We start from the raw sequence: 24,422 nt of genomic DNA on the forward strand, positions 1-24,422 counted from the left end.
ATCAGGCAGGTTCAGGGCAGACCTGCTGGTTTCCTGTGAGGAGGTACACGTGATACAATCTTAGTATTTGCTCCCTCTATTGTTATCCTTCACATTTCCTTGAAACATATGGTAACGATACCAAGGGGAAAAGACAAGCAGGGGGCAGGGACCGTTCTCATAAAGACCTTTCACTACAAATAAAGCATGGGTGGAGATGAAACATCTCAGAAACTTTTATAAACTAATTTCCAAACTGGCTCCCACGTTTCTTGCCAATTTCTGAAGTCCTTATAACCTCGACTCAAACCCATTGTCCTGGTGTCCATTCCACCTCAGAAATGACCCGTTAGGACAAAGTAGGACTGACCCTGAGTACTTCTTGGGCAAAAGTCTGACTTTCTGGTTAGTGGCTGAGCCCAAGGTCCACGGCACCACCAGGGGAAACGGCACCACCAGGGGAAACGTCACTCAGCCTAACTTCACAAAGAAACGTACAACTGCAAGCACCTGATTAAGGTAAGAGGCGAGACGCTCATTGGGAGAGACCAGACTACCATAAAGTAAAAAAGACTCGGAGTTTTTTCCCTATTTCTTCATGGAAGACCAGATGGAGGTGGCATACAGACCTTTAGCAATCAAATCAGACAGCAAGGTTCCTCTCCAGATGCAGTACAAACACATAAAGAACAGAGCTGGGGAGCCCGCTGGGGCCACGTGCCCTATGTTGCTGCTGGGTGCCACCGAGTGGATTCTGACCCATAAGGACCAGACACAGGATAGCCTGAGAAACCGCCAATCCCAGCGAACAAACAACCCACGTCTCACCAAAAAGAAGCAGTGTCAACCATCACCACGCAGGGCGGTTCGTTACATGTCTGACCAATTTTAGCAGGCTAATTTTTAAGATGGTAATTCTGTATGGCCAGAGAATGATGTTATAAATATCCGAAGGGCCCTTGGCAGAAAAAAGCTTCCCCGCCCCTGTCCTAGAATGTCACTGTTGTCCAAGATCAATCCTGCTTCTCTCAAACAGGAAACGAAGATGACATTTTCAAGGGTTTTGTCCGTCCGTTCAGGCAGCACATAGTTTTCTCAAGAAAAGATGTATTGGGTATGCCAGATGTCAAGCTAGGCATTTTTGCAAAACGCTTTTTGGTTTTTTAAAACCCTGACATCCCAGTAAAATAGCTTAGAGACCTTAAATCTGTCCATGGTCAAGTTAACTGGGTGGTGGGATTTGAATCTGTGTCTTTTAAAATGATAATCTGGGCCTTTCCTAGCCATTGTGGCATGTGTGAGGGACAAGGAAGAGAAAAATAGATGAAAGCATAATCCACATGGAAGTGTGCACACAATCCTGCGAGCCTGGTTCCATCATGTTTAAATCATGCCCTCATAGAACACACACACACACACACACACACACACACACATAGTTTTTTAATGCCCCGGGCAAGAGAGAAATGCAATGCCTTTACACTGAACGAGCCCTTGTTTTGTTGCTTGGGAAACATTTTTGGAGTCACTTAACAACAAGCTACCAAATATCCAAAGCTCAGCAAGACAGTCACTGCACTAAATTCCTAAATAATAGTCCACAGCCACAGAGAGCGGGCAATGCGGTACAGAGCAATCAAAAGCAGCTTCATATTTTCCGGATAAAACAAAGCATCGTTTGTACAGAGGCATTTTCAGAAGGTAGCCCTGAGAGCCAGACTGCAGCCTGGGAAGGCTTAACATACCAAGTTTCACAATACATCAATGGCTTTTAAACGTTAGAAGCAAACAGCTTCCTTTTGCTTCGAATTCAAAGTGAAGGATTAGATGCAAAGCTAACAGATTAATTCAATACACACTCAAACTTAAATACTATCCAGAGCCTTAATTAATGCCATTACAAGTATATTTAGCCAAACACCTGGGTTTTAATGATGGAAAGGTGAAGGTCAAATGTTTTTTAATAAATTGCTTCACATGAAGCCTTTCTGCTGGGAGAAAGGGGTGTGTGTGTGGGGGAGTAGAGAACACAATAATTAAGCTGAAAGGAAAAGACTAATAAACCGTTATTATATTGGCATATTAAGCTCGTCTGTATTTCAGTTGAGGCCATGCCATAGTGGGAAGTCCACTGAACTTTGCTCCCCTGCCCCAGTCTGGAGCAACTTCCAGATCAATACCAAGCAATTAGGAGAATCCAGAGGGCAGGAGAGGGACTCACAGAACAGTGGGGACAGACCCCTCGGAGGAAGGCTAGACCTTGTCTGGCAAATTCTTCCAGAACGAGATCGCCATCCCGAGTTAAAAGAAAAACGCAGTAACAACTGTGAGCTCTTATTGGATCACAGATGTTAGATCAAATTATGTGTCATTTCTTTGTGTCCAGGAGGTGGGAAAAAGCTCAAAAAAGTAGTTGTGCTTGATAAGTGGGCAGAATTAGCTGCAATAAGAAGCGGTACCAGGTAGCTGAGGGATCAATTTTGAAAGAGGGACCCGCTCTATGCCCAATACTGGAAGCAGAGTGTTAAGTCCGGTCATTCAACTTGCAGTCGAGATTTTCCACAACACTCAGTTGGTGGAAGGGAAAGTGAGCCTCACCCTTTAGAAGCCAAGACATTTATGGCTTTCTCTGGCCTCTCTTGCAGCTAATAGCAGACACCTGAACCAGGCTCAGCCAGGCATAGGAATAGAATTATCCACTATCTAGTTCAAGAGCCCTGGTGGCGTAGTGGTAATGTGTTGGGCCGCTCCCCTCAGGATCTGCAGTTTAAAACCACCAGGAGAAAGATGAGGCTTTCTACTCCCACACAGATTCACAGTCTCAAACTCACAGGGGCTAAGTTCTAGCCTGTTCTGTAAGGTTGCTGAGTCAGCAATGACTCGGTGGCAGCAAGTGACTGTCTTATTCTCTCCTTTACTGGAGGCAGCAGTGGCCATGTTTACAGCAGTATTTAGCTTCAGGTGGAAGTGGACTATCTTGTCCTCATGACCTTGAAGGAATCCTGGCTAAGGGTACTGATTATCTTGCCCTTGATTTGACCCTGCCCCAAAACAGGTCTAGTCTTTTTGGGTTTTGGAAGAGTTTCTGGTGCTTGTAACCAAGGGCCAATGAGAAACAGAAGGTCCTCCTTGTGAATCAGAACCAACCGAATGGATCTGACGAGAGCACCGTAGGATGCCAACTTGGTCAACAAACACTTATCCGCCGGTAACACCAGACTACTTGATGACGGAAAGGCAAAAGTCAAATGTTTGATGAATTGCTACAAACTATCAGTGACCTTTGCTCTTTTGTCTCAATTTGGAGCTACTTCCAGAACAACAACCAAGCAGTTAAGAGTCTAGGGCACCAGGGCGAGACCGTGAACAAGGCCTTTGTCAGTGCGTCCCAAGGATTCCTGGCCAGAGGGGAGATGGTGTCTGTCCCGGCTTACACGGCGCTCTCTATTTCACCTCGTAGGGTCTCATAGCCATTGCAATGGCTTCACAGAACCCAAAGACAAAATTCAGATGAAAAGGTTTATTACAGAAGTTGAAATGCCGGTAAGAAATGCTCAGGGCTGAGTGTTTGTTTATCAAGACATGTTGGAAAACTGTTAAGTCTGCTAATGAAAGCTCAAAGGGCATTCCGCTCTGCCATAAGCCTCAACTCGAAGGCACTCAGCTTCAGCTTCAAAGGCTGGCAACCCCAGCTCCGAGTTAAGGGGCCCAGAGGCACCCCACTCCAGTAAGCTTCAGCCTGAAGGCAACTCAGCTCCACTTCTGTGGGTCAGCAAACCCAAATCCCCCAATTAAGTGCCCAGAGGCACCCACTCTACAAACCAGCCTCCCGCACAAAAGCACTCAACTTGTCTTGCTCCGGGCGCTGGGAAGTCCACTCTGTTCCATGCTCTGGCTCCTGGTTCCACTGCTGCTCCTTTGATGGCATAGCCGTCGCTTGGATCCAGGAGGTCCACCGCACAGGGATCTCAGAACCAGAGGATTTGCTCCACTCCTGGCTGTTGCTGCTAATCAGACTCCCTCCTTCTGCTTGGCAGAGGGCTCATTTATACAAGCCAGGATGGCACTCCAGGGAATCCTGTTTGCAATCACTCACAGGTGATGCGTATCTTCCTCCACCTCCTCATCAGACCCATGCAGTGAAAGGTCTTTGGGTGGGAGTTAGAGACTTAGGCTAGAAGAGCCACATTACCTAACTCACGGCCCCTGCAGAATCAGTCTATAATACATCGGGGTCAGGGCTGGACCAGAAATGCTTACCAAGAATGACAAGAACCAGAACATAATTCTAGTTCCACGGATGAACATAATCCACGACGAAAGGAAGGAAAGGCAGAGTCAATACTTCAGAGTCAGAAGGTTAAGTAGTTTGGAGCAAGGAAGAGGGGCGCTGAAAGAAAACAAAGCCAAGCCCAAGAGGGTCGAGGTGGCTGGTTCAGAGAGACACTGAAAACCAGGTGGTCCATAATGCGCTCTTGCCTCCTTCTCTGGGTCCCTCAGAGCACATCCAATGCCAGCACCCTTCTCACCCACACGGTCGTCGGGTGGGTGCCGACTCACAGTGACCCTACGGGGCAGGATTGAAGGCCCCCTTTGGGTTCCTTAGACCGTGACTCTCTCCAGGAGTACAGTCCTGTCTTCCTCCCGCACAGCAGCTGGCTGTTTCTAACTGCTGACTCTGTGGCTTGCGGCCCAATGAGTCACCTCCATGTCACCAGAGCTCCTCTCTCTGACCCAGCTCCTGCTAATTCACCACCTTCAGGCTCCAGAAGCAGCAGCATTTCTCCCGAGTGTCTTCCTTGCCACCTTCACCTCCCTGCAACTGAGAGAGGAGCCTGGGAGCATCCTTTCGAAGTCTTCTGTCCGTGATACGAATCGCTTCAGAACTGGGCTGGCCAATTCAATGGCAATTTCTCCCCCAAGGGCAAGTGCCATTTCCAGTCGCCAGGCCATCAGAGAAGGGTGGTTACGACAGGCATATAATGGGTAAAGAGCAGAGCTGTTACCGAACAGACTGCAATGCACAGGCAGCCCCCCACCCCGTCCCTTCCGCCCCAAATTTATTAGCCAGCCTAAAAATGTCAATGGCCTAACTCACCACAGGCCCCAACTCTGAGCACTGTGTCTGACACACAGTAAATGATGAACAGGTACTCGTGACTCAACGACCCAAGGACCTCCAAATGATGAAACAGCAACGGAAAGCAGGCCTTCTGCCAAACCTAGCTCCCAATGATCCCCCTCTGAACTGTCTGTACGGACAAACGTGACCACGCAACTGGGTAGACTTGCCACCCACCCTCAGACATCCACTCACTGCACCCCACCCGGCCCCAAGCCTCCTAGGAGCTAGAGCAAAGGGGGTAAAGCTAAAAGTCAAGAGAAGGCGGCCTCTCAAGAATAACATGCCTCTCTACGAGCCACTCACACCAGGATTGAGCGGTTAAGAGAAGGCTATGGACAGAGATAATGACGAGGCCCAAGTTTCTAGCCCCATGAGAAGAAGGAATTAAAAAATAATGTGGTCAATGCTTTCCTGCTGAAGTGGAATCAAAAGCCTCCTGGTGACATCAGGGTTTAATGTCCATCCATAGGTAAATGGGTTGACATGTGTTTGTGTATATGCCTGCGTGTACTCCCCAGCTTGTCTGCTGGAGCCTAGCACCAACGGCACCCCAGTAACAATGACATAACCAGCAACCAAACCTTGGTTTCTCAGCCCCACTTCTCAAAGAAAGCAGCCAGAGCTGAGTGCAGAAGTGAGGCACGGAGAGTGCACAGACAAGCCGGAACAACTTGTAGTACCAGAGGGTTTAGTTAGAGTGTGCTCCCCAAATTGTGAGGGCAAAGTGACAGCCAGAAAGGACCTCACAATGGCCCAACCTGGGGGGTGGAGGGGGGATGACAATAAGAAATGAAAACAGAATAAACACAAATGCCCACAGAACTATACATTCAAGTGGTACCATGGGAGGGCATTCTTCCAGCAGGGTTCGTACTAATCAAGGTAGAATGATGGAAATCTAACACCACCATCTGACCAGCACTATAAAAAGCCAGCCCTGTCAGCCAAGAAGCAGATACAGATGGATGCGGAAATTAATGGGTGAAAGTGTAAGAAAGTATTTTTTATAATCGCAAAGTAGCCTTCCACAAGAGGCCCATCAAAAGAAAAACAGTAACATTACAATGGAAGAGCCCGGAGGACACTGGGCCGAAATGAAAGGTCAAAGATCGAATACAAGCAAAATGCGTCCCCTTGTTGAACATGAAACTCATGGTCTCTTCTGCAAACTTCCATCTAAATCATGATAAAAAGTCAAATAAAAAAAGTTAACATGACCAGCAGTAACACAGAGCAACAAAAGAGCCTGGTAGAGCAATGGTTGAGCACCAAAGGTCAGAGGTTTAAAACCTCAAAGACCTGGTGCTGTGTTCCTGTGAAGATTACAGCCTGGAAAACCCAGTGGGGCAACTCTAGTCTGTAACACCAGGCAGCCATGAGTCGGGCTCAAAGTCACACTCGCAGAGACTGCGGGGCCCAGAAGGGCACCTCACTTCTAGCAGCAATGAAGAACTGGAACCAGATGGGACCAAACAGGACAGCCTGAATTCCTTTCAGAAGTATCCTTCAAGATCATAAGAGATGAAGGGACACGCCCCACCCCACCCCCTTCCCCAGTAGTTCCAGACTGAAGGAGACTAAAACATGAACATTCCATGATATGTGGGGTCCAAGGTTGGATTCAGGAGCAAAGTGAACATTGGGTGGGACGGTAGGCAAAATTAAAAAGGAAAAAAAAAACCTGTAAGCACTGCAATCCTGCAGTGCAGTGGACTGTCTGCTGTAAGCACTGCAATCCTGCAGTGCAGTGGACTGTCTGAGGTGGCTTTTTAACTGCAGTCTGTCACTAGGAGCAAATGCCCCTTTTCTGCACGGTTCTGGGAAAGATAGGGCTCACCTGTGAGAAACAGGGACACACTGACTGCCATCCTGCGGGGGGTGAGCCAGCCCAGTGTAAAAGGGATGGAGGCAAGAGTCACTCCCAGAAAGGGCCAGGAGTGGAGCGCATCCTCGGAACCCCGAGTCCCCTGCACAGTGAACCTCCTTGGCCCAGAGGCTGCTGCGGGACTTCAGAGGCGGAGCAGGAGACTCAACTAGGGCCAAGGCAGGAAACAGAGTGGTGGGCTCTCGGGTCCGTGCGGACACAGCCCCGCGCTTTAAGGCAGGAGGCCCACTTGTGGGATGGGATGCCTCTGGGTACTTACTTGGGGGCGACGGGTTCACTGAACCTCGGAGCTTGAGACTCCCACTGAAGTGGCATGCCCTTTAGGGCATTCCTAAGCAGGCCTGAAGGAACTGACTGGAGAACTGTATCCTGAGCATTTCTCTCCTGCATTGCAGCCTGTTAACTTCCTTAAGAAACCTCCTAATCATGAAGTCTGAGTTCAGCGGGCCGTTGCAAGGAACTGTAACACCTCGATTTACAAAGTAAAGAGTTCTGTTGGAGTTACAGAAAATTGTAATATCAAAGCTAATGTCTTTGTATTATAATTATGTAAAAAATCAGTCCCTCTACCCAATGCCCATCTGTAGACAGCTGGACATCCCTTACAGAGGGGGTAGTGGGGAGATGAGTCACTCAGGGTTCAGTGTAGCAACAATGAAACTCAAAACCTGCCTCTAGTTCTTGAACGCTTCCTTCCCTCCCAATTATCATGACCCCAATTCTGCCTTGCGGACCTGGTTACACCAGAGGATGCACAGCAGTGCAGTAGGGATCTGGAAACACAGGGAATCTAGGACAGATGAACCCCTCGGGACCAGCGGTGGAAGTGGCGACACGGGAGGGGGTGTAGAAAGGGAGAACCGATCTCGGGGATCTACGTGTAACCTTCTCTCTGGGAGATGGGCAACAGGAAGGTGGGTGAGGGGAGATGCCAGGCAGTGTAAGATAAAATAATAATTTATAAACTATTAAGGGTTCATGAGGGAGGGGGGAGCAGGGAAGGTGGGGGAGGGGAAAAAAGGAAAATGAGCTGATTCCAGGAACCCAAGTGGAAGGCGAATTTTGAGAATGACGAGGGCAACAAATGTATAAGGGTGCTTTACTCAACTGATGTATGTATGGATTGTGATGAGTTGTATGAGCCCCAATAAAATGATTTATTAAAAAAAATCAGTCCCTCTAAAATAAATACATCAACAAAAACAAAGTAAATAAAATGACAAATCAATCTGCCCTTTCTAAATATGGTGCTTCTTTCCATCTATTTAGGTCTTGCTTTATGTCCTTCAGTAAAGTCTTATTTTATTCACTGGACATGTGTATTTTGTTAAGGTTGATGTTTAATGTTTCTGTAACCATTGTAAAATGAGCCCTGGTGGTGTAGTGGTTACGAGTTGGGCTGTGAGCCACATGGTTAGCAGTTCGAAACCACCAGACTCTCTGGGAGAGAAAAGATGGGGCTTTCTATTCCGGTAAACAGTTACAGTCTCAGCAACCCACAAGAGAGGTCACTGTGACTCAGCCTCAACTCGATGGTAGTGAGTGAGTACCTATTGTAAGTGAAATTTTCTTTCCTAAACATTTAAAAATGTTTCTATTGTATAGGAAAGATAAAAGTAGATAGTATAGGGACATATCTGTTAACTATTACTAGTTCCAAGTTTGTTATTAGATCATAACCAATGCTAAAATACAGTGATATATTTAATTTTAATACCAGTGAACAGTTTTACAATAATAACAGAAAATTTTTCTGAACAGAAACAAACAAAAAAACCCCCTCCAAATTCATGGCCATCGTAGCGACCCCACCAGGATGGGGCTGGACTGTCTCCATGAGTTTCTGAGCCGGAAACTCTTTATGGGAGTAGAAAGTCTCGTCTTCTCTCCTGGGCATCAGCTGGTGGTTTTGAACTGCTTACGTTGTGATCATCAGCCCAACGCATAACAACTACACCACCAGGGTTCCTTTTCTGAGAGTGAAGGCCATTTAAAATAAAGAAACATGGGGTGGAAGGTGGTAACCCTCTCGGGAAAGCTTCAAAATAAAGATAATACCTTGCTTGTCTGTTCTAGGTCAAGGTCATGAAGCAAGCCCAGGGATGAGAGAGAAAAGCTGCCCCTGCTTTGCTCTCCCCCCAAGATGGTTTAATACGGGCTTGAGCTCCCTCCGTCGCAAATTCAAAGTCAAGAGAAACTGCGGTGCTCATCTGTAGTGATGTCTAAGTTTTTAATAGTATATTCCCCAATGTGCTCCTATAACCTTCAGAATCCAGAAAATACTTTTGGTCCCAAAATCCAAAACCAGACTCACAGTCAATCTCAACTCAGGTGACCCTATGGGGCAGAGCAGAATTGCTCCTGTGGGTTTCCGAGACTGGAACTCTCTATGGGAGAAAAACCTCAGGTGTAACCCACTAGGTATAACACACTACGTTCACTTTTGGCCCAACTATATGTATTTCCTAGAAATAAAGTCTGTTCTTAAAAGAAAGTGTGCTATTTATTTAGAATCCACACAACGGTTTTCCACTACTTAATCTCTCACTGTGAATACGGCAAATAACCTTTTCTACATATAACCTGAATTTCAACACCGGTTAACTTTTTGCCAAGCGTTTGCAGTGGGAGGCCACAGGGGCACTATGGTTAGGAACGGACTTGGTGCCAGCTGGTGTTTTTTGCGAGACAAAGGACAATCTCCTTCAGGGATACAAGTGGAGAAAAGACAACTTTTCAAGACTTCTGAAAAACATTAATCTGCTTTTGAAGAATACTAAATTTAACTCTGACTGCATTTTCCAAATTCTCAAAATAAGTTCAACATAAAAGCAGAGTTCAAGATTGTCTGCAATAGTGATTGACAAAGGATATGAAAAGCTGAAACCACTTTCTAGCCAAAAATATTCCCTAAATTTCTATGATTGCAAGTTCAAGTACATAAAAATGAAGTTCCCTTTGCCCCTGAGACAAAGCGTGGCATTAATTGAAAACAGCAGGCCACATTTTTTCCATTTGGTAGGAGACATCATTACGCAAGTTTCTGAGCAGTCTCACTAGATTAACCAGCTTCCAGTCACAGAGACATTTCTGTGACTCGCATCATGAGACTTGGCACAGAGTTTGACAAAAATGAGGGGGGTTCACAATGTTCATGGAAAATCGACTTAAGGAATTTTTTCCATAGGCTTAAATGGTTAAATCCCAAGCACTTCCCCCAATCATCTTGTGACATAAGTTCAAGGTTCTAAATTCCATCTGCTTTGTAGACCTAGGAGCATCCAGCCAGCTTCTAGTTAAGAGGGGAAAGGCACACACCGTATAGATGTCTTCTTGAAAATATTTCCCATGACGTTTTCAAGTTGGTTTGTGCAAACGAAAAACCACATTGTGGGAATTACTATGAAAAAATGATTCAGAAAAAAGCAGTTGCCCTTAAAGACTACAGAGGGGACTAAACATCTCCCTCCCCCCAACATGTGCTTTGAAATTGGAAACGTTTCAAAGGCACGCGATGTTGACTATCTGGCCTCTCTGAAAGGCATGGGTGTCCAACATCATTTGCAACCGTTGTTCAATTCGAGTCGGACTCTGGCCACAGAGGACAGCAGGTCTGCTGGGGAAGGCTTTCGGAGTGAAGGGCTTAGAGACCCTGCCCCACAACCCTGGGGACTTGGCAGACCCAACCCGGATAGACAGATCAGGAGCTAAATTACAAAGCCTTCTAAAGAAACAAAGTCCCTAGGAGGAATGCCGGATGAGCCACACATGGGGGTGGGGAGGGAGGGGGCAGGGAGGTGCTTTCAGTCTTCAGAGAAGGAATGAGAAGGCTGTTTTGGCCTTGACCCAGACGAGGGGCAATGTCCCCCAGCAAAAAGTATGTGAACTGAAGAAAAAATTCTCCACAGTAACAATTCTAATTAGTCAAAGCTAGGAGATGTTTCTCTTAAGGTTGAGAGCTAGCTCGGCTCCTGTTTACAGCATTCGGATCTGGTTGCTTCTTTTCCTGGCAGCTGTTTAACGAAAAGCGCACGATGAAATGTTCGCCGCAATGATAGGAAAGAGGTCCTATTTTAAGGTGAGTTTTGCCATTTTTAAAAAAAAATTATTTTATTGGGGGCTCTTAAAGCTCTTATCACCATCCATCCATCCATTGTGTCATGCACATTTTACATATGTTGCCATCATCATTTTCAAAATTTTCTTTCTACTTGAGCCCTTGGTATCAGTCCAGTTTTGCCATTTTGCAAATTTAAGCTTATGCGTAACACAAACATTTTATCTAGGATTCCTCTAAGCAAAATGTGTAGCAGTCTATTTATTGTCCTATAGAACTGAGCTGAAGAGAGTTAACTATAATCCAGTGATATTCTGGCAATATGACTATTTTAGTAAAATTAAAACAAATGTTACTTAATACGGGTACATATAGTAACTCAGAAAATCTGAGTAGTCGGCCATTCCCTAGCCACTCAAATTCGTTACCATGAGTTTACATAGAGTGAAATGAAGTCAGGTTAGCAGCTTCCTCTTCTGCAGGAAGGAGAGAATACATGCTTTCTCACGTGAGGAACAATGTGCAATCCTGAGCACTCGCTAAGCCAATTTACATGCGTTCACTGCATGGAATTCAAAGCCATCAGAGAACCAAAGACCAACAAGTGCCAGAACTCCACAAACCCAAACCCTCCCTCACGGGGTCTTAGCGACCCAATAGGACAGAGTGAGTTGCCCACTTGGTTGCCAGGGCTGTGAAACTTAGGAAGCAGCCTGTCAGATCTTTCTCCCGTGGAGCAGCTGGTGGGCTTGACCCACTGACTTCTGGGTCGCAGTCAAGGGCTTAACTACTGAGCCAACAGGGCTCCTCAGAGCCTCACAGGCAGGAATGAAACCGCAGCCAAAATCAAGCGGCTTTCGTTAGGAAAACTGGCAGTCTGGCAGTTAAGTGGGCTCCACCTGCTATGGGTAAAATCTGATACTCAACAAGATGAGGACCAGTCAGCCAGCAGTTGGTCAGACATCTAAAAGGCATGCTCGTGTGGAAAGAGGGAAAGAGCTTTCTAGAAACCGAATTCCTGGAGACACCTGCTGTCCGTCAATGTGTGTAACTGTGAGTGCCTCCAGAGCTCCAAACCTGTGAGCATTATCAACCTTGCAGTTCCCCGGAAGAGGGTGCAGTTCAGAACTCAAGCAAACGTCAGTCAATGCTCAGAAATCCACAGAGAGACCTCAGTTTCAGATACGCTCCTATCTCATTGGTATCCTAAATCATGTGTGTGAAATAGGTTGAATGGGTGAATGTTTAACATAAAATGTGCATCTTTACAATGAAAAGGTAAAAGTGTGTGTGTGTGTGTGTGTGTGTGTGTGTGTGTGTGTGTGTATGAGGGGGCTCCAAAAAAGTTTGTGGAAAAAATGGAATTAAAATAGAATTTTTCCCACGAACTTATTTAGAAGCCCCCTTGTAAGGGTACACACACTCTCCCCCCACCCCATCCCTCCCATCCGTTCCTTGGCGTGTCTAGTATGTTGTCTGTTCTAAACTAGGTCAAGCTCTGACTCATCTCAAAGCGGCGGAAGCCTGGGCTGAGATCTGCCCAGTGTCCACCACACACCTGCTCAACTCACTCCTGTATACATACCTGCTTCCTTCCTGCTCCCCTTTCCTCCCTCTCGGCTCTTCTTCAGAACAGCCTTTAGCATTTTCAGCACTTGTGTGCTTCTGAAGGGGAAAAAAAAGGAGGGGGGCAGAGAAGAAATAGGGGCTGTAAGTTGGAAATGTAGCTTGAATATTGACACAGAGGTAACTTGTGTCCAAACAAACACACCCGTAGGACAAACCTCAAGTTTCTCATTGGTTTCCCATTACTAAACTAAGAGCAGCGTGCTGAAGACACAAGAAATGTTTCATAATGGTTAATGAAGTGATCAGAGTTCACGGTCTTGTTTTAAATGGACACACACACACACACACACACACACACACACACACACGTGCATTCTCAACATTCCACGCCTAATTGAGGTTATGAGGCGAAATCCGGGCATGCTCCTGTAAGGTATCTGGCCCTGTCTTGCGGGTCTCCCAAGGCCGGTTCCTCGAGAGAAGAAAGCATTCAGCTACTAGAATCCACCTGGTAAGGACATAGAAGCAAACCTCCATGGCTAAAGACGTGTGTGTTACAGGTGCTACTAATTAGATAAGCACAAGGAAACCGCCGGAAAGGCTATGGGAACGAAGCACCCTTGATGAGCATTTGCAAAATAAATAAAGTAGGAACACAGCCCAGCCTGATGGCAGGGGTCTCAATTAAGCAGCACCCATGACCCTAGGTTTTCACAACAGCTATGGTCCGGGGAAGGAGGCTGGAGAGGTGGATGGGAGGGGTCTGCAGCATTATAACTGAACCCTTTCTTAACGAGCTGTGTTTTTTCAGCAGAATGGCACTGAGCTTGTAAAACCACAATGGCTGTGGCCTAAGATGAAACATGAAACCATCTCTTCAGCAAGAGGAGCAGACAAAAGGCCCATTATTTCATCCCGAAGTTAGTCTCCAGCGCCTCTCTTCCCTCTGCTAGCTCTCGGATCAGATGGGGGGAAAACCTCAAGCTGTAGCCTTGTGGAGGTGAACATCACACTCTGACACAAAGAAGGTAGAAGACATGCTGTATCTGAATAGGAAAGGGGGGGGGTGAGGAGAAGGGGGAGGGAGAGAAGTAGAGGATGGGCAACAAACAAGCCTGACCTAAAAACAAAACAAACGCGCTGCCATGAGGTCTGTTCTGACTGATAGCAACCCTACAGCTCAGACTAGAACTGCCTGGGGGTCCCTAAGACTAACTCTACAGGAGGAGAAAGCCCATCGTTCTCCTGTGAAGCAGCTGCCGATTCCAAACTGCTGACCTGGTGGTTCACAGCCCAGCAAATCACCACACACACCCCCCACCACCACTGCTCCACACACCTGACGACACAGCGTAAAGGTGGACAGCCACAGCCTAACCCCCAGGGGAAAGCGGAGCAGCTGTGGGGTCCACTGAGGAGAAGAGGCCACAGTGCTACCAACCACAGCTCACATCACACAGCGCAAGCACGCTGGGACAGACCGCTCCTCATTTGGTTCAGGACAAAATGTTTATTTTTCCAAGCCCCCGTTTTACTGTTGAAGAAACACACCTGCCTTGCTGCTCATGGGTCAGGCAGCTAATTAACCACAGGGCCAACCTATCAGTCTGTTGACAACCCCTTCGCTCCATCAAGCCTCTCCTTTTGGATCAATGGAAGTTTCTGGCACCAGTGATCAGAAAAACCAACCAGAAAAACTGAGCAATAATAGGTAGATACTATCTCAGTCAGAATTTGGAGTACACCAAGATGGAACTATTCGGGTTAATTCAGCTCACGAAACTCTTTATACACAAAAGGGGTGTGGCTTGGGACACAATTTTTTCAAAAAACGCTACTCAAATGAAGAACCTTGATGGACCGATTAAGGTAAATCTAGAAAAAAGCCACTGGAATTGCTTCCGTAACACACTGTGGGCGCATAACTGCTTAAAAGAAAAAATGTGAATATGCTGTAGCATTATGGCAGTTACATAATCTCCTGTCAACTTGTGAAGGGGTGGAGTCCAGCCTGTCAATCAGGACGCAGCTTGGTGACCGCGTTTTGGAGCCAAAAGGAGATAAATAGTTCACTGGGGGGCCAGACCCACAGTCTCTCTCTGCTTCATCTTCCTGCTGACAAGCCACATCGAGCCACACTGACAGAGCCAGAGCCCTGAAACTGGAGGAGCCACGTGGAGACCCACGGCAGTGTGGAGATGCTTCTACCACCACTGGATCCACAAGACTCTCCACCCACTGGCCTGCGATCTTTTTGCATTTGGCATCATTGGATGGCTACAAGAGTCAAAAGAGGAACTTACGGACTCATGTTGACAAATGGGGTAATATCTGACTTAGGGACTTGATTTGGAGTGGGCTGGGATGTTTTCTTAATGTACAATTGCTCTTTGATATAAAGTTCTCTCTTACACATGTGAGTGTCTCTGGATTTGTTTCTCTAGTCTACCTGGACTAACACAAGCATATTATTTTTTAATGGCAGGGAAATGTCTAGAAATAAACAGCCTGGCGGTGGCGGTGATCATCATCAAATCTTCAAATCACCACCACCTCATCTATGATAGTAACAGAACACAATGCTGCCTGGTGCTGCGCCATTCTCACTACTGTTGAGTCTATCCTTCCTTGAGTAAGGTGCACCTTAGTCGAATGGATGATTTTGCTTTGTTAAAAGACCGTTGGCAGCAGATCTGCCCAATGCAACACATAATTGGATTTGACTGTGGGTCTAAATCAGATGCAATCCTTGGCAATTTCAACATTTACTCCTTTTACCTTGATGTTGCTTATGGGTCCATGTATTTTCATCCACAAATAAATCAACCTCCAAGGATTCTAATCTAGCAAAGACTCCACAGCCAACAATGTTTGTTTAGGGCACTTTGCACAAGTCTTGATGAATTCTTCATGAGCTCTGTATTTCCCTGGTTCGTGGAGCAGGTCAACTCCCAATGAAGCATGCAATCAATCTCCCTGGTCACCATCGACTGACCCACAATGCCACTCAGATGACATGCTGCACAGCCAAGCGGTAGGGGCCACAGCACTTCTCACCCCAAGCATCCTGGATGCCTATTTTGAGGAGCTCAGCTGTTTGGGGGACAGTCACATCTCCTACATCAGAGGCCTTGGCCACCCAAGGAAGAGAGGCTATCTAAGAGCTGCTATAAATTTTTGTTTTCCAGTTCTGGCTTCTTTCCCCAAATAGCAACCCAAGGGGAACGGTTTAAATTTACACAGTCAAGAGTATGCAGACTATGACCTGATGAAACTAACTGACCATGCCTCACTGTAACACCAAAGGGACACACACACACACACACACACCCTGGGGGAGAAAACAAACAAGGCACCAGACTGGCCCCAGCTGTTTGGTTCTGAAATTAATATAGATCACAGTGGAGCTATGTGATTATCTAGGAGTCCAAGGATACGTGGTCTAGAAGAAACTTCATTTACAGCCCCTGAGGGAAGTGGTCAGAAGTGGCTGTCATAGCACAAGGGGCCACATTGGCTGTGGACTCCAGGAGGATTACCGGGCATATCAGACAGTTTCCGCACTTAAACAAACACACCCACATCCCAATTCTGGAAAGGGCCGATCGAAGCCCGGTGCTATTAAACACTGGCATCATGTACCTACTTTCCCTCATTAGGATTCTGATCTCACTGAGCCCTCCCTCATGGGTTTTTTTAAAATCATTTTATTGGGGGCTCATACAACTCTTATCACAATCCATGCATACATCCATTGTGTCAAGCACATTTGTACATATATTGCCCTCATCATTCTCAAAACATTTGCTTTCTACTAGAGCCCTTGGTATCAGCTCATTTTCCTCTCCCGCCCCCCCTACCCTCCCCATGAAATCTTGATAATTTATAAATTATGTTGTCATGTCTTACACTATCTGATGTCTCCCTTCACCCACTTTTCTGTTGTCTGTCCCCCAAGGAAGGGGTTATATGTAGATCCTTGTGATCAGTTCCCCTTTTCTATCTCATCTTCCTTCCACCCTTCCAGTATCGCCACTCTCACCACTGATCCTGAGGGGTTCATCTGTCCTGGATTCCCTGCGTTTCCAGTTCCTATCTGTATCAGTGAACATCCTCTAGTCTACCCAGATTTGTAAAGTAGAATTGGGATCATGATATTGGGGTGGGAGGTGGCGGCGGGGAAGGAAGCATTTAAGAACTAGAGGAAAGTTGTATGTTTCTTCACTGCTGCACTGCACCCTGACTGGCTCGTCAACTCCCCACAATCCTTCTGTAAGGGGATGTCCATTTACCTGCAGATGGCCTTTGGGTCCCCACTCTGCACTCCCCCTCATTCACAATGATAGGATTTTTTGTTCTTTGATGCCTGATACCTGATCTCATCAACACCGCATGATCACAAAAGCTGATGTGCTTCTTCCATGTGGACTTTGTTGGTTCTCAGATGGCCGCTTATTTATCTTCAAGCCGTTAAGACCTCAGACGACACTACATCTTTTGATAGCTGGGCACCATCAGCTTTCTTCACCACATTTGCTTATGTACCCACTTTGTCTTCAGCGATCATGTTGGGATGGTGAGCATCATGGAATAAGACTGGCTCTTTTCTTAGACCATCAACAGTGAGAAAAAACCATGCTGGCTTAACCAGCACTACTGTCTGGCCTGTTTGCAGGATTCTGGAAATAAATAAACCAATGTTCTGACTTTAAACTAAGACTCTGACTTAAGGGAAGTCACTTTGCCAAATCCCAAGTCTCCTCCTCCTGCTAAGAGGAACAGACTTTCTGACCCTACTGTGATGGCCCAGGGGAAGACAGTGGTAAATGGTCCATGAAGCAGACCTGAGGATGCCCAACAGGCCCCTCCTCCAATACCAGACGTTCCCATAGCATCACCAGACATATGCCTACCACATAGCAACTGCCACCATCCATTTCTATCCCTTGAAAGTAGTAAAAATATACGGTTGGATGCAATTATATACAAATAAATTTCTGAAAATGTAGGTTACTACCAGGTTATTACTATTGAGACAGAAGAAAAACATCTTTGAATGTTCATTTAAAAGAAATAAGATGTGACAATACCCAAAGACGACAATCTATAATCTACGTCAGCTTCGCAGTTGCAATGGCAATACTGTGCTATAAACACAGTAACTTGTCTAAAACCAACGAATGACGCGAGCATTAAAGTATCCATATTGTGAAGGTCATTGCTGCTTACAGAGCGCGGAGTTGTCTGTTTACGGGGATGGAGATTCACATTCAGGGCGCAGAGTGGACGGATGAAACTGACATCAGTAAACTGCATGTCTTTAGAAGGCTGAATTGAAAAAGTCTTGTGATGTATACTTTTATAAGAAGGAAGAATGAGAGACCAGCTCTTAAGGCTGTTTATGCACAACCAAATACCTCCTGAGATTTGGTTTCCTTGGTTTGGAAGTTTAGGGTCGTGGTTTCCTGGGACCTCCCGTTACTGGTCTAATGGCATGTGTGCTGCCTCTATTCTAGATCCTTGTGTGGCACCTGGAGTCTTAAAAGCTTGTGCGCAGCCATCTAACGCTCAACAACTGGAGAACGAGGGGGAGAGAGCGAGCCAGGAATGTTGTTTGTGTCATACAGTGGATTCCAGCAAAGCAACCCGAAATAGAATGGAAGTGCCCCAGGGGCTTTCCTAGGCTGAAGGGTTTTTTTAATCATTTTATTGGGGGCTCACACAACTCGTATCACAATGCACACATCCGTCCATTGTGTCGACTAGGCTGATATCTGTATGGAATCAGACTGCTAGGTCTTCTCCCTCTCAGCGGCTGGAAGGTGCAAACGACTGGTCCTTTGGTTTGCAGCCAAGCACTTGACCGCTGTACCCCCGGCTCCTGGAGAATCAGGAAGAGGCGATGGAAATGGAACGCGTCCATAACTGCCCACAGGGACCACCGCCTCCTCCGCCGTGGGACAGGAAAAACTAGAGGGAACCTGGCAACCAGGACCGTTTTGCTGAAAGATTCTACAGAAGGGTCCCGATGGAAAAGGGGGGGAATACAGAATCTCAAATCTCCTCTTAAAAAGAAGCAACAATTTCCCTGACTAGTAAAGAACGCTGCCTTGAGCACGGTGTTCTTTCCAAGAACTCAGTGGGTCAAACTGGCAGCAACTCAACTCCAGAGACACAGCCAGAGACCTTGGGCTGAGGTGGGGGGAGCACTTCAGAAGAGGCTGGTGTACCAAGATACGTCATGGACTTGGGATGTGTTCTGCTATGACATTCTCAACAAAAACAATGAAATTACTTAAAACGTTTTCCTCTTCTGATGACCATCTTGCTTGTTTCTAGATCACCTCCAGTTGAACCTGTGAGCTGCAGGCAGTTTATTCTTAAACCAACAGAAGCCACAACACAGGCTCTGCAGCCACTCTGCTCCGATTACCTCTTGACAGAGGTCACGGGGCACCAATGGACACAACAGATGAACTGCCTCCTCCAACGCAAGCAACTGACCGGCACATCGAGCAATCTATCATTAACAAGGACATTCCTATACAGCCTCATTCATAAGGAATGGGTCAAAGCTCTGTTCAATCTGAACGAGACCAGACAATGGGGTGCCGCTGCACTGAGTAAGCTTCCTTCATGCCTACACCTGAATGATCCTTAGCATCGCAGGCCTTGGACCCGTGAGCCCAAATACCTGAACGCATACGCTTCTCCATTAAACTATCCATCCAACCTCAACATAAAACCGCTGAAGATTAGTACGTCTCCCCATCTTTGTCAGGGGAGAGGGGTTTAAAAAAAAACAGAAACCAAAAAGTCAAGAGCAGCAAGATTTACAAGGGAAACAAATGGAAAATAAAGAGAAGATCATAAAAAAGCTGGGCTTGGGAGGTGATGAGCCAGTCAGGGTGGAGGGTAGCAACAATAAAACATACAACTGTCCTCCAGTTCTTAAATGCTTCCTCTCTACCACTATTATGATCCCAATTCTACCTCACAAATCCACTAGACCAACTGGAAACACAGGGAATCCAGGACAGATGATCCCTTCAGGACCAGTGCTGAGAGTGGCCATACCTGGAAGGTGGAGGAAGGTGGGGTAGAAAGAGGTAACCAATCACAAGGATCTACATATAACCTCCTCCCTGGGGGATGGACAACAGCTTTGTGGGTGAAGGAAGACTTCAGACAGTGTAAGATGACAAAACAATAATTTATCAAGGGTTCATTAGGGAGGGGGTAGCGGCGAGGGAGGGGGGAAATGAGGAGCTGATATCAAGGGCTCAAGTAGAAAGCAATGTTTTGAGAATGATGATGGCAACAAATGTACAAATGTGCTTGACACAATGGATGGATGTATGGATTGTGATAAGAGCTGTACAAGTCAATTACTTAAAACAAACAAAACAAAACAAAAAACTGCTGGGCTCTGGAGGGTATGAAAAAATAGTCATTTCTGAAGGGAGGGAGACATCAAAAGCATCCTCAGTTTTAGGGGCTTGGTATTTTAGTGTGCATCTAAATTAGACGTATTTTCTGCATGCCCACCTTTAGGGCATTTCTGTGCATCCCCAGCATTTAGTGTTTACTGGAAGAAAAGGTGCCGTGTGGTGGCGGGGGGGGGGGGGGGGGGGGGGCTGGAGGCAGGGAGTAAGTAAGAGGAAGAAAGCAGGGGAGAACCCACAAAAGGAGAAACAAAGAGGTATGCTAGGGGACAGCACTGAGTGTTGGCTGGAAACTCATGGAAAGCCCTGCTTTAGACAAGTTTTCTGAGCACCAGAACCATGTCTTGGCATTCTCTGAGCAATCCCATGGGGCTGGGAAAACTAACTCTTGACGAATACTTGAAATTCCAGGATGTCTTTCTGCTTTTTTCCCCCTTCCTTCTCTTTTCTCTCCCTCTCTCTCAGGACAAAGGGAAAAAAGGGGGGGGCCTAGGAAGAAATGTGGTCCTAACACATGACCAGGAAGAAGTCACTGCCCTCGATTCAGATGCTTCATCCAGAAAAGAAGGCAGGGGGGCTAGCGAGCGATTTATCAAGAAAACCAGAAAGCTACTGTGGTAATAAGCAGCACATGGGCCTTCCATTTTGTTGAGCTTGCATAGCTGGGTAATATGCATCACTGAGCTTTAATTCATTCCCTAAAACACATGGGGACCCAACCTCTTGGTCTTCTTTATTCTGCCGTGTTTTTCTTCAGTGAGGTGTGTCTTGGGCTAAAAAGGACTTCCAACATAGGAGCGGCTGCTGTTTAAAGCAGAGGAAATTCACAGTCACAATACTGTGCCTTAGACAGAACTCAGGGCATGAAGTAAGAAATCCAAGCTCCCACATACTGAGGCACAGCATCATCTGCCCTAAAATGCTCTGTAGGAAAACACGTATGTCCTTCCAGGAGAAATGTTTTAAGAAATGTCGCTCTCCCTAAACCAATGTTGCAGGCTCAGAGAGAATTCTCTAGGCAAGTTTGTTTAAATTTCACTTTGTTGGGGGCTCGGGCGGCGGCGGTGGCAGTGGTGGTGGTGAAGCTACGTCCTTCTAGTTACAGAAGCCATTTTACCACTTTATGTGAAGGGATTTATTCAGCCTAACTTTCAACACTAAGCAAAAGCAAAACAAAACCCACTGTGCCTGAGTCCATTCCAATCCAAGTGACCCTAGAGCAGCAGAACTGGTTCCCTCCCCTCCCATTGCCCAGCCTGTAATCTCCACAAAGCAGGCTGCCCGGAGGCTCCTTGCTGTCCTGCAGGGTCACCGTGAGTCAGAAGGGACTCCACAGCAGTGAGTCTGGCTAGTTTTGGAAACCACGGGGGCAGTTTACTCTGACCTACAGGGTCCCTGAGTCTAAACTGATTTGATGGCAGAGTAGACCTGCCCCTGTGGGTTTCCAAGACTAACTTTTCACAAGTCTCTTCTCTCTTTGGTGGAGCGGCTCGCGTTTCAAATGCAGGCCTTGGGGTTAGCTGCCCCATGCATCAGCCACTACTACTTCCTCCTAAAGTCTTCCTTGACAACAGCATGCCTTTTCCTATTCCCACACCCACGTGGCCCTGCCATGTCCATCTGCGTTTGTCACCATAATTGTGTACTCTCCAAGCCCACACGGCGCCTGGCTATGGACCTTATTTCGGACACAGCAAAGAAATACATCTCTTGAAATGAATGAGTGGGACTGGTATTAGGGGAGAGGATAAACATCAATCTCAATTCTCCCCCTTGCCTATGGAACTAGGAATCCTGGTAGCAACAGAGCTAAGAGCCCAGCTGCTACACCAAAGGTCAACAGTTCAAATCCAGTCAAGGGCTCCAGGACAGAGACCTGTTGGTCTGCTTCCATAAGTTTACAGTGTCGACAACAGAAAAGGACAATTCTACTCTGTCTCTTGGGGTCATTATGAGTCAAAAGTCACGTAATGACACCTAACCACAACCAGGCGGGCAGTTGACCAAGCCCGCTGGTACCGCAGGCACAGGTTTCCAAGCTGATGGGCCATGCTCTCTGTCATATGCACAGAGCAGGCGCTGTTCTCAGACCGGCCCTTCCAGAGTGTTGACTGCAGGCAAGCTTTATATGGTATTCCAAATATGCACACAGAAGGGATACGTACAGTGACAGGGGGAAAAGCCAAACTCAAAACCAGGACAACTCTCTCAAACCAGGAAGAGCTCAGACAGCCAATTCACCACGAGCGGCATTCTAGAACAAGCCACTACGCCTCGGCACTTCTCAGTGTCCAATGTAGCCCCGCTCACCAGAGGCCCCTGGAGGCCACCTAGATGCTCCCCACACAAGCACTTCCCTCGCCACTGTAGCTGCAAACAGGACCAAACAGAAGACAAAATACTGATAGACACTCCCCCCTCCAGCCAGAGAGAGTAAACAGACAGAGCATTCAGAACTTTCAGGGCAAACAAAAGAATCTCAAACTTCAATTTTAATTGCTTACACAGACACACACACACCGCCCCCTCCTCCTCCACTAGGCTGTGAGCCTCTTGAGGGTCAGATGCAGACTCGCCAACCATGGATTTTGTCCTCACTGTAGTATGAATGGATGGGTAGGGAACATGATTTCATATATGTAATTGTCAAATTGCAACTTCAAACAGACTGCCAACTTCCTTTACAATATTTAGTGAATGCAAGCCCAAAGCCTTAGCATGTACGGTAAATATTTTTTAAGTTGGTTTATGTCTTCATTCCTGGAAGACAAAGCGAAGTTCAAGTGCACTTACTGATCTAAAAAATAACATACCATACAGTCAGGCAAGCACAGCTGAAAAAGTCCAACGCCTCATTTGAAATGCAAGGCTCTGACCTATGGAAGCTTCCTCTCCCTGCCCTCCAGTGAGTCGATCTCAGCACTTATAGGACCCTATAGGACAGGGTGGAACTCTCCTTGTGGGTTTCCAAAACAGTAATTCTTTACAAGAGTAGCAAGCTGCGTCTTCAACCATGGAGCGGCTGGTGGTTTCGAACTGTGGGTCTCGAGATCAGCAGTCCAACGCATAACCCACTCTGTCCCCCAAGGCTTCTCACGAGACTCTACCAGGCAGCAAGTAGCAGAGATGGAATCACAACCCAGTTTTCCAACTGAGTCATGAGCAGGGGGCGCAATGGCAGGTTCTCCTTGGACGCACATTCCATGGTAACTACTCTGTGCCAAGCGATGAGGATCCAAAGTCAACAACACGGCAGGCAACGCGGCAGAGGAGGCCAACGACACTGTCAGCACACTCGGCCTGGAAGCTACAAGGTCACATCACTCATTTTCCCTACAAAGTAAGAATCAGGTCGAAGGAGCTCTCGCAGAGCAGGAGCGGCAGCAAGGGCAGGTGCGAGGGAAAGGGCAGCGCCACACCCCAGCCGGCCAACCCGACTGTGGGCCAGGCCCGGCCAGGTGACGAAGCTGGGCCACCACCTCCTGGAAGGCTCAGTCCCAAGGAGGAGCCCTCGAGGCCACGATCAACGCGTGCACACGCGCAGCCCGGTGGCAGGAGACTGCGGAGGTTGCTGGTAGGAGTGTGTCCCTGGGGGCGGGCCAGGGAGCACTGGCTGGCCAGCAGGGAGCGACTGGGCGGGATTTAGGGCCACCGAGAGCAAGGGGCGGTGTTGCAAAGAAATCAAAGAAGAAACCGTCGGAATACATGAATGAGGAAGCTGGCAGAGAGCCGCATCCTTCTAAGTGAATTGTTAGAGTTGGGGTGTGGAGCAACTCCAGAGGAAGACCAAGCACTCTGGATGGCAAAGCAGTGTGCGCTCAAGTCACGGTTGGGGGAGGTGAAGAAGTCAGGTTATGTTGATGCCGGGGCTGGGTTACCAGGATGATTCCTGCAAGAAGAAACAGAGGCAGGACTTGGGAAATCAACTCCCATCCCGGAGGCTGCTATGGAGGTATTTAGCATTTCACCCCACACATCAGCAGGGTGAAGAGTTCCCATAGGCTGAATCTTAGTTTATCTCCAAGTCAGGGTTCATGGTTTCTTTCTCACAGATAAGAAAGCATTAGTCAAGGTGGAGCTGGAACTTGAACCCAGGCCTGACTTCAAAGCCCAGGTGTCTCCACATCACTCAATGAATTGCAGGGCAGGGAGGCAGGCTTAGGGACAGGGATGACCAGGAGAGCACGGGTCGCCAGTCTCACAGAAAGGATGGATTCTGCCTGAGGGTGAGAGTGTAGCAGCTAAGGAAGCAGCTCAGGAGAGCGAGCGATCACCAGGTCAGCCGGGGGCCCCTGCGGCCCTGAGACTAAAGGTTTCCAGAGGACCGTCTGAGGTCAGCAATTTTTGAACATGAAACCTCTC

General features: G+C 47.2%; 1 protein-coding gene across 4 annotated transcripts in view; it reads right to left on the bottom strand.

Annotated features, from left to right (window-relative positions):
- Nucleotides 1-24,422, bottom strand: part of TANC1 (tetratricopeptide repeat, ankyrin repeat and coiled-coil containing 1) — a 299,529-nt gene that overhangs the window by 178,663 nt on the left and 96,444 nt on the right. For 3 of the 4 annotated variants that reach the window (XM_075529696.1, XM_075529694.1, XM_075529695.1), the window contains one exon: nt 12,632-12,711. The exons of the other annotated variant lie outside the window; for it this stretch is intronic. In XM_075529696.1, coding sequence (XP_075385811.1) covers nt 12,632-12,692 — 61 coding nt within the window. In that variant the 5' untranslated portion in view covers nt 12,693-12,711. The remainder of the gene's footprint in view (nt 1-12,631; nt 12,712-24,422) is intronic. 4 annotated transcript variants of the gene reach the window in all.

The sequence above is a fragment of the Tenrec ecaudatus genome, chromosome 13 (assembly GCF_050624435.1).
Source record: "Tenrec ecaudatus isolate mTenEca1 chromosome 13, mTenEca1.hap1, whole genome shotgun sequence".
Lineage (NCBI taxonomy): Eukaryota > Metazoa > Chordata > Mammalia > Afrosoricida > Tenrecidae > Tenrec > Tenrec ecaudatus.